The 15,471-nt window shown below is 37.7% G+C and overlaps 1 protein-coding gene across 10 annotated transcripts in view; it reads left to right on the forward strand.

Annotated features, from left to right (window-relative positions):
• The window catches only part of LOC105263652 (proteoglycan 4), a 37,417-nt gene that overhangs the window by 6,821 nt on the left and 15,125 nt on the right, over nucleotides 1–15,471 (forward strand). For 6 of the 10 annotated variants that reach the window (XM_011299987.1, XM_011299988.1, XM_011299994.1 and 3 more), the window contains exons 2-3: nucleotides 11,479–11,581; nucleotides 14,310–14,369. In XM_011299987.1, coding sequence (XP_011298289.1) covers nucleotides 11,479–11,581; nucleotides 14,310–14,369 — 163 coding nt within the window. Of the gene's footprint in view, nucleotides 1–861; nucleotides 1,544–4,401; nucleotides 4,701–11,475; nucleotides 11,582–14,309; nucleotides 14,370–15,471 lie in introns of those variants that run through there. The other 4 variants (XM_011299990.1, XM_011299991.1, XM_011299992.1 and 1 more) reach the window with 4 other exon arrangements.

Here is a 15,471-nt window from a genome sequence, read left to right on the forward strand (position 1 = left end):
GAGCTATTTGACTAACATTTCACGTCAATTATTCATTAATCGTTTCTTGATGGTTCATCAAGTTCATCAAGTTCATCATTAGTAATTCTTCGTTAAATTATCACCAAGTTGTCTATTCCCTCCACATTGAAAACCAAGATTCCGAGGGCATTCCAAACTTCTAATTTCACCTGAATGACACGTAATCAAGTGTCACAGTTTTTTTGAAAAGCTCCATTGATCGACGAGTGAAATATCTCACTTCAATTTCTAATTACCGCAAAAATACCCGCCAACCCAGAAGTCCACCATCCAATCTAGCCAAATCACGATCTCCTGTTCCCATTGATCCGAATTTCCCTCCCCATACGAATTACTGATAATAAAAAATCAATACCAACACTGCGAAACATCTGAGACACAAGTGGCCAAAAAAAATCAGCATTAAACACCTTCCGTCTGGTCTGTGTTGAAACCGTAGTCGACAAAGAAAAGGCCCCGAGAAAAAGTAACCGAAGAGAAAAGGAAAACGGAGAAGAGCAAGAAAAGATAGTGAGGCATTACGACTAGAAGGGAAAGAGAAGAAGAACTGAGACGCAATGTACGTACGTGGAATAGAGAAAATACCAGAGTATACCCCAAGTGTGATGGAAAACGGGGTGGAAGAATGGGGGGTGGGAGAATGGAGGGGGTGGTGAACCTCCTGGTGGATGGAAAAGGGGGGGTTTGAGGGGGTTTACTAAAGCATTTGAGGAAGTGAGACAGAGAGATATATTCACCGAGTACATTGCGGACTATCGACCGGTAAAAGGGCGCTTGCGCGTAATACCAGTCTCGTTGTACCGTTTTTACCCGCTTGTCACCCTCTGCCTAGCGCCTTGCCGGCGACACGTCGCGACGTTGGTAGCACACAGTGGTTACGAGCAGTGCTTACCACGTATACGGATGAAGCACAATTCCACAATATTTTATTCCATTAATCAATTCAATCAATGACTAATCGGTAATAAAACAACAAAGCACCATTGATTTGATCGGATGACTGAATTTGACAGGTCAAAGGGCTGTGTAAGGCAAGCTACAGTTACATAGATTATTATTAAGGGTAACGTATTGCCGTAAATTGCCGTAAGCCGGGTATCGTGAGTGACACTCAGTGTGAAGTAGAAAATCTGAAATAGGAAATTAAATGAGAATGAAGTGTGTTTTAAGTTAATTTAAAAGAGCGAGTTTATTGATGACGTGATTGATTGACAGAGAAATTCAATAGAGGAGTCTACGTTGTTGGAGAGTGCACGCAGAGAGGTGGATTGGAGATTACTCCATTACTGTGTCTTCTTCGTTGGGATTAAAAGGGAAATAAATATTGGGGTGACGAGGTTGATAAAGGTGAATCAAGAGGGAATTGGCCCTAGGAAGGCCTCAGTACTAATCACATAACCGGTGTCCGTCGGCTTAAAGGCCGTCTTACTACTGTTCCACTGCCCCACACATTCAGCTCGGCCTCATGATTGGTTCATTCTGGAACCTGTGCCGTGCGTGCCCTTCAATGCCGATTGATAAGGTGAGAATTTCCCATTTATTTCGTTATCACTTCAGTTGGAACGATCAATTCCAGTTAACATCACTGGTGCATGAATTTTTATGAGCAATTTCACTCTGATCAAGTGAATCACCGGGCTTTCTCTACAAAGGTCAAATGATCTTTTCGTCGCTGAGGGAAAAGCCTACGGTGCTGTTTCAAGATTATTCTCCCGGTTGTCTGCAATTTTTTATTGTAATTCTTGGAATCACGTGAAAAAACCTTCGGCGAAGTGGGTGCGGCTCAGCCATTTTTCCGTACTTCTCATTCGCTGCTTCATCCAACGAAGTGGACGAAGAAGATGCCGAAGGGCTCCACACGGGTTACGTCACTTGAACATACTTCACCTTTTTTTTTTATCCATCGCCCTTCCACCAATTCGCTCCCCAGCAGTCGGATCTGCTATTTGGTGGAATGAATTTCTCGGGTCATTGCGTCATTTTCAGCTTCACTTGAACCAAGAGATGGATTTCACCGCGAGGAGGACCGGATGGATTTCTGGGGGATGAAGATTCTTCCATCATCTCATCATATTAATCGCAAGTTTCGATTGGATTTCATCTGATATCTGTCAGGGCAAAATAATTCAGGGAAAAGGTACTCATCAGGCACTCAGTGATAAGACGAGATTGTCAGGTGGATGGAGGTGGGATGGAGGGGATTGCGGGGATTAATTTTTGTCATGGCACGTAAATTTTGTCGGGTAAATTGGCGTGCTAGCCGGTTGCCAGGTCGGTATGTACCGCATAAGCGCACGCCCTATCACCACCACTGCCACCTCCTCCGTCTTTCCACACAGCCTTCATCCAGCTTTTCCACATGAGAGCTTTTCAAACACCACAACACTGTAATAGGTAGCCCAACTGGTTCCCAGTCATCAACCTTTACATCCAGAGAACCATTTTTTTTTTTTCATACTCCTGTCGACGGTTTAAGCGAAAAATCGATAAATCGATGACAATAGAAAAAATAGCACGTTGGTTTAGTCGCTGGGGTTTTAACGTACGTGTTAAATTAAACTCAACTACTGCACGGCACCGCGCCACCATTTGGTGTCTTATCAGCAAGGGCTGATGGAGGCAGTGGTTTGGGGGGTACATTTGACTCTCTTGGCTTGCTGACTATCGGCTTCGGTTTACGATCAAGTGACTCCAATGTGCGGGTTCACAACGCCCTGCAATGATCCATATATACACAGGTCTTGCTGATTTGTATGGATAACTTGTTACCTCACACCCCCCACCAGATTACGTCATCCGAGGGGGGAGAAAGTTAGGATGGACGTGTGACTCATGTGTAAATCTTTATTGTTTGATTCGGTGTTAGCTACTGGAATTATCTCTTCATATCTTGGTGAATATAAGTCGATGACGAAGAAACCCCACACCTTTCATCTTTTTTCTTTCTTTCTTTTTTTGAAATTCCTAGTTTTTTGATGAATCTTCTCTGAAGTGTCGCAGCAGTCTCTCGGGCTGTTAGCATGCGGTAATGAGAGTTCATTTTCATCTTCATGAAGCTCTTGGTAGTTCTGGAATCATCTTGAGGATGCACCATTGCGAGAAATTTCAACCTGAGGCATTACCAAGAAGTTCGGTTTGCTTCAGAAGTTCGTTATGAAAAGAGAAAAAAGACAGTCTCAAAATAACTCACCTTCAGAGTAAACTTGAAATAATTTACTTGAGTTTAACGGAAATACGTGGTAAATTATAATTTCATACGCTGAAATTATTAATATCAAGTTTTTTCTCTAGCTAGGAGGAAAGGGCTCCGAAAAAATGTTATTTTTCAAACGGCTCAGTCGACATAGTCTTTTTTCATTTATTTCTTCTGACCAGTGGGTGTAAAAAAAAGTCCGGATACAAATCCCTGATGATGACTAATCTAGGGTTGCCCGGAATACCCTAGATTGTTCGTTTCATGCTCTAGTGCCTTTATCATCGTGGATTCCCGTGGATTTTCTTCATCCCATTATTCAATTTCCACCATAAAACTTCCGTCTCTGATGGCAATTTCTCAGTTGACTGCATAAATTTTCCGAGTGCTGAAATAATCCCGCAGTGTATTAATAAACTCTCGATAACTGCCCGATACTTCTTATCAGAGGAAACCATCGACTTTCGATTAGATAGATATTATAGCAGTAGTAATTGACGATTAAATAGGAAGCACCGGAAAAATACGCTTTTATGTACTTGAGGAGGTGCAGCACCTTTTTCCACAAAACTTACGTTTTTTTTTTTCAATTTTTCTGGCAAATTATCGATCGGATTGATGGGAAAAAATATAACGTTTTTGAGTTTTTCCATTGTTCAATGACTTCCGAAATTTCGTAACGATGCGTTTATTCGCATGCGTTTCTGCAGTTTTGTGATTTTTCCAAAGAGTTAAAAAAAAATAAAAAAATTCTTTCACAAAAGCTTCAAAAAAATGCAGTAAAAGGTTCGCACCACCTTGAAGCTTCGCGAGACACCAAATAACGAGAAAACACAAAAACCGGATATTTTTGCACGGCAATTCCATCGTAAGTTCGCCAAAAAATGAAAGATTAAAAAAATGTGAATTTTGGAAGGGTGAGTGAAGAGAATTTTGAAAATGTGAATATTCTAACACCGCATTTATTTTCAAATGAAAATTTTTTTGAAAATCCAGATGATAATTTGATTGAAAATTTACATGAATTTCTATAAAAGTTTATAAAAGGCAATAAGTCGAGGAGTAAGTGGAACGTGCCGAGTTGGAGAAGGTGTAATGGTTTCGGTTGGCCGCGTGGTTCAATGGCTCCTGTAGTCTCCTACCCGTTGGCATCTACAGAGGACAAACTAGACAGCAAATAGACGTCAGTAGACGTGCAGTCGTCATTAGTACGCCATCACGCGTTCAAAAATAATCAGAGAATAAAAAAAATTGTTCATGTGCATTAATTGCAGTTTTCGCGCTGTCAATTACACTTGAAACTTCAAGTGCTGCTTCAAGTTGAATTTCGTAAAAGTGACATTTTAGCAGCGATAGGGAGTAGTGAAATAGAAATTCAGTGCAGCCTAGAAGTGTATTGAATAGATGAATTGAGGGCTCAGGCCCCTCAGGCTTATTACGCTGCGGATCGCTGCGGCTGACTATGCGGCGTCTAGAGTGCCAACAGGTTTTTCAAATTTTTCTCCTTTGCAACCGCGAAAATTTTTCAATTCTCCAGTAATACCCCGTCACACAAATTGTTATATAAAATGTCTATGTCGATTGTGAATTTATATGATAAATCATGGTTGGAGATTTTCCACCGAGATCATTAAAAATGAGAGATAAAAAATGACTAATGACAATTGTCTCATTACTTATACTCATAACTTTTAATACTATTTATAGTTTCAATGAATTATTTTTCTGAATAACATGAAAATTATTATTTAACAAATTATTAATTAACAAAAAATTTGCCGTGCAATTTTCTGTGAAGATGAGACTAGAGAAATTATGAATATTCAGAAAACTGTTAGTTTTTTTTTTAATTTCATTCTTATTAAAAATTTCAATTCTTATTAAAATTTGTACTTTTTTTTTAATCTGCAAACTTTTGATATGGTTTCAGAGCACACCGCGATTCAATGCGGATATCATAAATGCTTCTATTTATTTTGTCCCCTAATTTGCGTAATTATACAAACAATTCGTCTGCCTCGTTGTGCCTCTTCTCCCAATCATCAAGTTTTCCGAACAAAACTTCTCAAGTAATTTCGTAGGGCTTTCCTCCGCTGCTTTTCCAATTCCTCATCAACTCAAGGTAAGCATTCCCTATCCGCCCAAGTCAATCCAATGCTTAACTCATTCATCTCCTCGTGAAATATCTCGAGAAGTTTTCCCAGCTAATTCCTCTGTTTTCTCATCGAACTTGAATCAATACACATCCAATTTGTTTCACTCAATCCCTACTTTTTTGCGAAACAGCGAGAATTAACTCGGACTTAATACTTTATTACACTGAGTTTTATACACTCAACATCAGCCAACGAAACTTCTCAATTTCCGTAGCTTTCGGGAATGAGTATAGTTTTTCTTGCTCAAGAAAAATACTAAAATAAATGGATGCCATGAAATTTAGAGTCTTCTTGCTTTTCATCAGTATAAAATTCTATAAAAAAGAAGAACTCATTGTTTAAAAATAATTCCTCAATTATAAAAAGTCCGTCAAAGCCCCAGAGTCGGTCTAAAGATTTGTGTGCGCCTTTTTAATTTAAGCACAACAGTTTAGTTCGTCACAAAATTTGTTCTATTCATTCAGAAAGATTTTCACTGCAGTGATAGAGTTCGTGGATTTGTCGTGAACGAGTCGGATGAGTGAAAATTCTCTACATTCTGAACATTGACGATAAAAATAATCCTTCATATGAATAGTATATCACTCCTCGACGGCTTTTCACGTCGTTCACGTGAATTCCCATGTACACACTTTTTTTTGACATTGATGAGTGAAACAAAACTATAAATCAATTCAAATCTCAAAAATTCAGCGAACAATTTCCCCTTTGTTTTCCCTCGATTGAAAGCTTTCATTCAAAAATTGATAATCATTTAAGATGAAAACCCCAATTTTCTGGTGAAAATTCTGATGAGTTTGTGACTGAAATTTCAATTAATTTCTGATAGCCTTGAATATATTTGTGGTCACCTGGAATTTTTGGTGTTAAAGGTGAAAATGTGGGTTTGTTCTCTATTCAACTCTCGAAATAAATTGATGATTGAAATTGCGCACTGAGGTCTTATGCCTTCAGGGTTCCTTCGAATTGATATACTTTCTCATTCATCTTTTTGTCCTCTCTGCTCATAAGCTTTGGCTTCAATATGAGAGATGACACCATGGACAAATTTACCTTTGGCTCGAGCAAGAGACCAACAGGTTTCAACCTCTCCCTCGTACTCTGGCATGCTGAGGAATTTCCGGTATCCTCCCCACCTCTTGCCTCCCCTCGTCAATTGATCTTCTCACTTCGTACAGCTCACTGATTAATATCCACCTCTTCCTACTTTTGCCATCCGGCTTTTCTTTCAAATAACCGTTCACCTCTTCGGCTAGACCAACAGCTGCCAGTTTTTATCGGAACTAATTATTCATTCGCTGGATTAAAATATTTACTTGGAGAATTACCTCCAGACAAATTAGCAGCTTAAAATTTTCCACCGAGATCATTAAAAATAAGAGATAAAAAATGAATAATGACAACTGTCTCATTACTTATACTTTACTCATGACTTTTAATACTATTTATAGTTTCAATAAATTATTTGTCTGAATAACATGAAAATTATTATTTAACAAATTATTAATTAATATCCACCTCTTCGACTAGACCAACAGCTGCCAGTTTTTATCGGAACTAATTATCCATTCGCTGGATTAAAATATTTACTTGGAGAATTACTCCCAGACAAATTACCAGCTTAAAATCGTAGTTTTTTTTAATTTTAAAACTTCATTAAAGTGACAGCAATTCGGTGGATGTTATTTTTAATATTTAAAGACATTTCATAAATCAATAATAATGGAGAATAATTGATACGTTGAAATTATCATTTTTGTGTGCAACATTTGCAATTATAAATGAGGAGTAATGGCAAACCTCCTTTCTAATTTGGTTGCAAAACTTTTTTGTTAGCATACGCATGGGAAAATTCTCATTTATTTCTCCATACAGAGACCTAATTGCGACGCGAGAATAAAAGTAAATTAAATGCCTTTAATGTGCCGCGTCGTTATTTCTACCTCGGGTAATAATCCATTGACCCCGCTGTGCAAAAATCCATTTCGTATTTTTATCGAGCATACGACGAGTAATTTTATTTATAGTCACATTTCATAAACTCGCAGTCGATTTAACTTGGCAGTGTGAATGGGTCCTCAACATATCATGTGTATCCCATTCAGCTGGTGTTATGCCACTATTGTTCATATGCATAAGTCATTTAACATTGTTTCATTTTCACTATCATCTTCTCATGAATAAACTCTCACCCGCGTCTTTAGAAAAGTTAAGAAATCGCATCTTCATCCGCTATGGATCTCCATTTATTGGTTAAACTGGAAACAAACTCTTGGGATTTACGATGCAAATGCAAATAGAAATCTGCAAGTTTGAAGTTTGCATTTTTATTTATCATATTTTGTCTAATTTTATTTCCTTGAGCTGCAGTGATCGTCCACTTTGAACTTCTCTCCATTTTATCCTTTGAACTTGCAAATTGCTACCATAGTTTATTAAATTCATCCTGATGAGATACCTGGAACGATTTGCAGCTCTTTTTTCTACCGCCCTTGAATTAGGGAACACCAGTTTTATAGTTTTCGAATAAACTCGGACAGTGTAACTCTGTAGTAAAACTCTTCTCGACATTTCATCAGACATCCGGTGAAAGGGTGGTTCGATCTCTTTTAGATGACCCATACGTGGAATGGGTTGTCAAATTTTATTCTCGTGTGTTCTCAACGCTCTGGAGAAGAGTATAAAAAGAGGTAATACGTACATGCCTCTGGTATGATGCTGAGTGCACCAGGATAAGAGCAAATATTTGTTGGGATGACCTCGATGAGTCTCCAGACATATGTCACTGCAGATATTTTCGGCATGAAACGTATCCTACTCATCTTTTTCAAGAGGAACGCCAAAACTATGAGAGCAAGGACACAATATTTGAGAGGTTCTCCCACTATTTTTTTTTCAAAATAAGTTTCATTTCGTTTTCAATATCTCAGTCATATCTACAATTGCTAAAAACTGTAAATTTATATTTAATTTTTTCCTTAAAATCAATAGAAAAGCTATTTCTGTGAAACTCAACTCCCACGATTTTTCTTCCTAAATAGGATTTAGTGTTCCTGTCCTGAAAATTAGTCAACAGCCCATGAAGTTTAATATTTTTTTCTAACAGTCGCTCCTGGTCAGAAGGTAAAACACTGGAGGGTATAAACCGCTTATAACCGGTCCGTCGCTACGGAATTACAAATTAAATTAAATTAAATTCATTCAATTGCTCTAAAGCATCCGAAACTTTCTCTCAGATAAGTCATTGAATATTTGAGGAATATTCCGGTGATTTTCCTCCGAGCAGAATGTTTTCAATCAATTAACGTTCGTCTCCATCCAATCCATCGTGTTCTCTCGAAAACTGATTTTTCCAGGAATTTCTCGTCTGGGAAATCTGAATCTATCACAATAACAATGGATCATGCTGTGAGTAATGGCAGTTGGAGATTATTCAGTGACATTGACTGTCCAACAGAAATAATCCGATGAAATACCAGCCCTCAGTGTCTGATTGATGAGAATGATATTAGGGTAGCCCGCAGTTGTTATCACCAACAGCCGGCGCCGAAAATTCAAAAAAATCTCGTACAATCAGCCCAACTCCATTCGCCATGACGAATAACACCCGATAATTTGAGCCCCGGAATATGCTCCAACGAGCGTTAAACTCCCAGCTAGAATCGATTTATGAAATCGCGTTATCAGCTGATTCTCAGCGTCACACTCTACCAGTTCATTCCCAGATATGGCTTAATCAGCGTGTGCTAATCGAATTTTCCATTGACTCTCTCCAACTCTCTACAAAAATTACAACTCCATCGGCAAACTCTCGGAATCCCATTTTTGTATTCACCCAGGACTTTCAAATCCATTCAAACAATCACAAAAACTCCAGCGACACGTTAAAGCCGGACAGTTAAGTAATTCGAGTAACTAGGACTAGTCCTCGCTAGTGATTCAATGAATTTAATCAAATATTTCCTCAAAATGAAAGAGCAAAGGATTGAGATGAAGATTTTCATGGATATTATTGAAGCTTCGGTGGTCCTCGATAATCCCCTGAAGGCAGTGGCACTTTCATCGAACCTTACATCATAGGCAAATACCTGATGGTATCTTGATGTACCGAGATAGCAGCCTACATTGCACAGTGCTCTTAATATTGGGAGATGGAAATATCTATTGGATATTCCACGACATCTAGTACCCACTGGAGCCCATCGAAATCGAACCATCCAATAGAATTCTATGGGAATGACAATAAAAAAAAATTATAAGAACTTTTTCACAAGAATTAAAAGAACTTTTTCTCAGCCCGAAGGATTTCTGGGTGGGAATTTAGGCTTAGCATATTCACGTGATGAAAATACCCGGAAATGAGATGGATCACAGGAAGATCATCGACGCTATCTGGCTTCCGTGAATTTCTTGACGGAATTGGCTTCATCTGCTCTCGATTCCGCTTCAGCCTGTCTCATCCCAAATCCCTGGCAATTCCTCCCATTCAATTCGTCGATTTGTAAATTTTCTTTCTCACCCGGAAAATTCAGTCGGGTGACTAGGTACCTGTTAACCATTACCGATGCATCTCATTGTTCGATGTTGAATGGACCATCGATTTCACTGCGGCAAACATGCTAAAGTAGATGAGAATAAAATGAGGCGGGTGTTGCTTTCATTGTTGGTACTATCATGACAATGACACGGCCTCGGGCTTCTTCACTATTCCGCCTCTTCTTTTTCTTTTTTTATTGATTTTTTATCCACCTACAAGTGTAACGTCCCCCAGTCGATGGATATTCATCGACTAGTCGCCTAGACGATTGTGGGGCACAAAAGATCTAGCCTGCGGTCTCACACTTCTCTCGAGTGAGTTGGTGATGTCGGCCAATCGGAGAACCTCCTAGGAAATCCTTCATAATAGGATTGCACCTCCTGGGGATAATTTTATTGTCGATTTATTGACTAACATTATTATTATTCCCCGCAATCCTTTCTAAAAAAATCCAGGTGTAACGAAAATTGTTAGGAAAATTTTTAATTATTTTTTTATTTCATTTTTTTTTATTTAAAAAAGTGAAAATATTTTTTTTTATTTTTAAATAATTTTTTTATTAAAAAAAATATGTATACATTTTTCTACTTTTATTATCATATATATATATACAATATATATAAGAAAATTTGTTCGAGACAACAATGTATTTAGTGTATTTATAATGATATGTTATAATGATTGAGGGAACATTTAAATTTCCCTCCCCCTTAATTGATTAGTCTTATCCACATTGATTTACCCCAGCACCAGCACGAAATAAATGGGCACAGTTACCTCTACTATTCTATTTATACCCAGCGCACTTGTAAGACTAACTTTTGCAATCTCTTATCTTGTAAACATTGAGCATTATTTACGGTGAAATGGCCTGACTCTGTGGCAAAAGGAAGTTTGCTCCAGTGGACAGGAAGAATGTTAACGGTATGTCTCAGGATGAAAGCCCAGAGTCTAGTTGACCAAAACTCTGGACAGACTGCACCTCATTTATGCAGTTTTAATCGGTGAGGCCTCAGTGATTTATGAAGTTTCTGAAGTTTACGAAAGGGAAAGTGTCGGAATTTTTGCAAGACACCAGTCAATCACCACACGTGCATATACATCTTCTCCCAATTGACCAATTAAAGGTTCATCCCCCTTAAATATTTAAAACTATTCTTTACTCACTAATAATCATCATATGACGGCTTGAAATCTCTTTTTGCTTTTATTTGCTGTATGCTGGATATTATTTAAAAAATCATTGTAGCACCTGGAATTTTGGAAAAGGGATAATCCAAATCTCACTTTTCCTTTTCACTCTCGACCTCACTAATGACTCCCTCTCCCTCATAAAGCAAACAACAAAGATAAGCGAGAATGCCCCTTTTGAGCTTCGACTTCCGGCTGAGATATTCGTAAAAAAGCGAAAAAATGTAAAGAAATAGGAAAAGAAATGAGGAAAAAAAGATACTGAGAGAGTAAATGGGGAATAAAAAGGGGAGAACGGAAAAATAAAAAAGAGTTTTGTGAAGACTTGTCTGGGGTATAAAAGTGTAATGATTGTGGGGTTTTCTCTTGTGTTTCAGCAGCTCCACTCAGAGTACAGGAGCACTTACACATGGCACGAGTACACAGGACCTCATCAGGAGCACACGATTGTACGTCGGGCGCCCCAGGCTCAGCCGACCTCCAGTAAGTTTCTCCTGAAATACCTCTCTGTACCCTATTTTTGATTTCACTCCTTCGAGAAAACAGTAGAATGAAAGAGAGAAAGGGAAAAAAAGATAAAACACTGAGCAAAGGATAAATAATGAAATATAGAGTCGACTGGACGAAAATGTGGGTAAAAATATATAATATCCTGGCAATTGTCATCAAAAGTTCCCATGAGCATTGTCGGTCGATGCCACAATCTTCTTTTATACTCGATCTCAAACACAACTCCGGTTACTCTTTTGTCTGGTTTGATTCGACTTGCCATTTTTTCTTTTTTTTTTTCTGTACTTTTTTTTCTATCCTCTTGTAATCTTAAAGCACGGATTGTTCGCATCGATCGACGAGCACAATCCATTCCTTTTATCTAGTTTACTCAGAACGTTCTTACGACTTTTTCTTCATTCTTGTTTTACTAATGAACAACACGATTAACGATTAATGAGAGATAGTTGGTTTCTTTTGGTTTTAGGAGTGTTAATAGTGGTTTTATTCTTGGTCGTGCCTACACCTCGTGAACGTCTACACGTGTGATGATTTTTTTCATTTAATTTATCAGTTTCATGAGATCATGTCGTAATTCGCACTTTTCAGTTTTCGTTCGTTATGAGGGGTTCATAACTCTGGGGAAAAGTCCGGTTTAATTACGACTATAATCTCGTTATTAATTAATACGTTTTGTGCCATCGTACCCACCACTCGATTAATTATTCTATTTTATAGTAAAGTCAACATTTTGATGGGACCAATGTACGAGAATTATGTAGGCATGTGTCAAGGGGAAAAATGATAAAATATGAGGAAAGGTTTATTTATCCACGTTTATTTTTACTTGAACTTCTTCTATCATAATTGCACGTGGAGAGAATGCCATAAAAAGTGATTACCTTGGGTAGTAAAATGGATTCAATTTACCCATCTTCAAGAAATCCCGGGGGTTCTTTATACAGAAAACAAATAAAAATTCCATGGACAATTTCATTTGATTTTTTCATCAAATTTAGAATTTTCTATTATGATCCGTCTCCAAATTTCAGTGGAGCTATAATTTATTTTGCAGTCGCTCGTAAATAATAAGAACCGGAAGTTCTCCCGATGAATACAAGAATTAATGATTCTTCTCATCCACCACATATCCTAATAGTAATATTATCGTTAAATTCTGAATGAAGTCTAGCCGCGAGAGTTGACATGAGTTATGAACCCCTCAATAATTTCCATCGTTTTATCATATAACAATTTCCATACGCACGGAGAGAAATATTCATTAAAAATTACCAAGCAGACGAGAAGAAATCGGGAAGGAGAATAAGAATATAATTTTCCATAAATTTCTTAACTTGAATATAATTTTTCTCTCTGTGCATCAATTCTGTAATTGATTGAAGTAAGAAGACGAGTAACACTCAGTAATTTACAATTTCCAATTTTTTATTACAAATAACTTCTTGTGACAATGAATCTTCCAATTCTTTTTTTCGTATTGAAACTCCATTACTGTAATCTTCAATTCAATTTGCATAAACTTATCTTTTTCCTCCTTGATTGCAGAATTAAATCACTCGTAATCTAATCATCACTGCTCCTTCGAGTTTCGATGTTGTTCTCTGTGTATCTTCTATTTTTTTTAGTAAAAAACACCGTTGTCATTTGAGGAGGAAGTATTTTTGAATGCTTGACAAAGGGAGGGAGATGGGCTGTGGCAGATAATGTCTGGAGTTTAGAGGATATGTTGGCCGAATTTTCAGGGCAAAATGGAGATGTCGTGGATTGCATACATTCTGTGACGACATGATCGCGTGTATCGCCGATGTGCCCCCTCAAAAGGGGGACTAAAAAGGGCTCACTTCGAAGCCCCTGTGTTACTCTCTTTTCGTGTATACTGTACCTCGTAAAGTATTCCGATTGGCTGCATGCACGGAAATACAAGGAGAATCCAGCGCATTTCTCCCTGACTTATCACTGCAGATCCCATAAATTTTCTCTTTACATCCACAGACACACACAAAAACTATTTTTCCCACCTGTCCATTCATCCAACACAATTATTCCTATTCAAAAAGTTCAATCCAATTATTTCCAAAATCATGACATATTTATTCATTTCATTCATATCCCCAAATTTCAGATCTCCTTCATTCAAGAATTTCAGTTCATTGATGTCACTATTAAATGCGCTGGATATCCCGAGAATTTTTTTGGTTTTTGTTTGTGCACTGATGCTCAATCGAATTATTCTGAGTATCACCTTTCGTTTAAATCGGTACTCTATTATTTTTCCATTCATCTATAATATCTCCCAATTTCAAGATAAATATTTCTGAGAATGCCGGGATTCTTACTGTCCTCATATAATAACGAAATAAACGATATTCGAATATTTAGGATTTTGTTGATGTTAACGTATACTAAAGTGTGAGTTTGAGTCTCAAATCTAGTGCTGAATTATCAGTAATCCGTGAATGTTCAATTAGCCATTGAACGTGTGATGTTTTAGAGTAAGAAAGTCCCACCTCAAATTTGGTTGAACCCCAATTATCGATAAATATTCCAATGGAAATTGGAAAGAGCGTAATTTGTGTATCAGTCCTTTTGAAATATTTTTGACTGCCTGTCAATAATCGGAGTGAGGGAAAAAAGAAAGAAAAATATTGAGAAAAAACTTTGCAAGAGTCGAAATCGTGCCAGCTGCGAATTTTGATTGCAGCGAAGCAACCGAGCGCGAAGCTACAATCGGCCAAGTCAACTGAGGATGATAATACCGAAGGTAAGAAGAGACGTTACGATCGGTGCTACGCAAACCAAGCCTCTTTATGATATGTTCTATTTTTTAAATTACATATTATTTAACTACATTAACTCAATATTGTTCTCCCCTCTTGATTTTCAATCACACATATCTTGATTAATCTCTTATATAAATGTACATAATTACGATCACGAACGTAAGAAAATGAGTCGTAAGAAATAACTAATGTACACGTATTTAGATGCCTGTGTTAATGCTGAAAATTTGCCGTTTGAAATTAGCTTATTAGTATTGAGCCTTTGGTTGAACAAGTGAAAATACTTCAGCATCAGGGAGACACGTCAGGACTTCACGAAAGCTCTTTAATCACTCCAACTCCACCCATACTCTCCATTTCTCGCACTCTCCATTTTTTTTATCATAACGTGCGCATTCTTATGTCCACTTTGTTGCGTGACTTTTTCAAGGAGTGAAGCTAGAGTCGCATGCCAAGCGCAGTTTAAATTCTACTTCCCCGAAATCGATAGCATCATTCTTATTTTCCGGCCACGTTCCCTGAAAATGGAACAGACCGGTAACAGCGTCCAACAAAAAATCAACAAATTGGTCACGTCATAGATATTTGTGGTAAAATCATAAAAATGGATGCGTTAAAGAAAAATTTATTCCTAAATTCTACTTCTTTCTGTGGTCTCACCGAGAAATCTACCCCATCCGTCTGCCTAAACATCTTCCAAACTCCTTGGTCCCTTCTCTTCCAGCAGAAGCTGACGTGCATCTCAGATGTCAGCTGAAAGTTTTAGTAAAGCCAGTTGCATGCGCTTAGATCTCCATATTTTAAAATAAGGAGTGACGAGAAATTGAAAAATTGACACCTTTTTATTTCAACGCCAGAGTTATCTATATTCGTTAAAAAAAAAACAAATTCCATGGTTTATGCCAGAGTGAATAGAAAGTAATGCTGGTGGTGACTCGTCGCTCCTACGGCTGACATTCAGTATTTTTGTATTTGTAGTGTAGGTATGACATAAGACAATAGCGAGTGCCGTTGTTAATAATTTCGATTCGTCAATGTTGAACGGGTGGGTGTATGGATGGGAGTTAGGCTTGACCGAGGTCG

Source organism: Fopius arisanus, unplaced genomic scaffold, assembly GCF_000806365.1.
Source record: "Fopius arisanus strain USDA-PBARC FA_bdor unplaced genomic scaffold, ASM80636v1 scaffold00016, whole genome shotgun sequence".
Lineage (NCBI taxonomy): Eukaryota > Metazoa > Arthropoda > Insecta > Hymenoptera > Braconidae > Fopius > Fopius arisanus.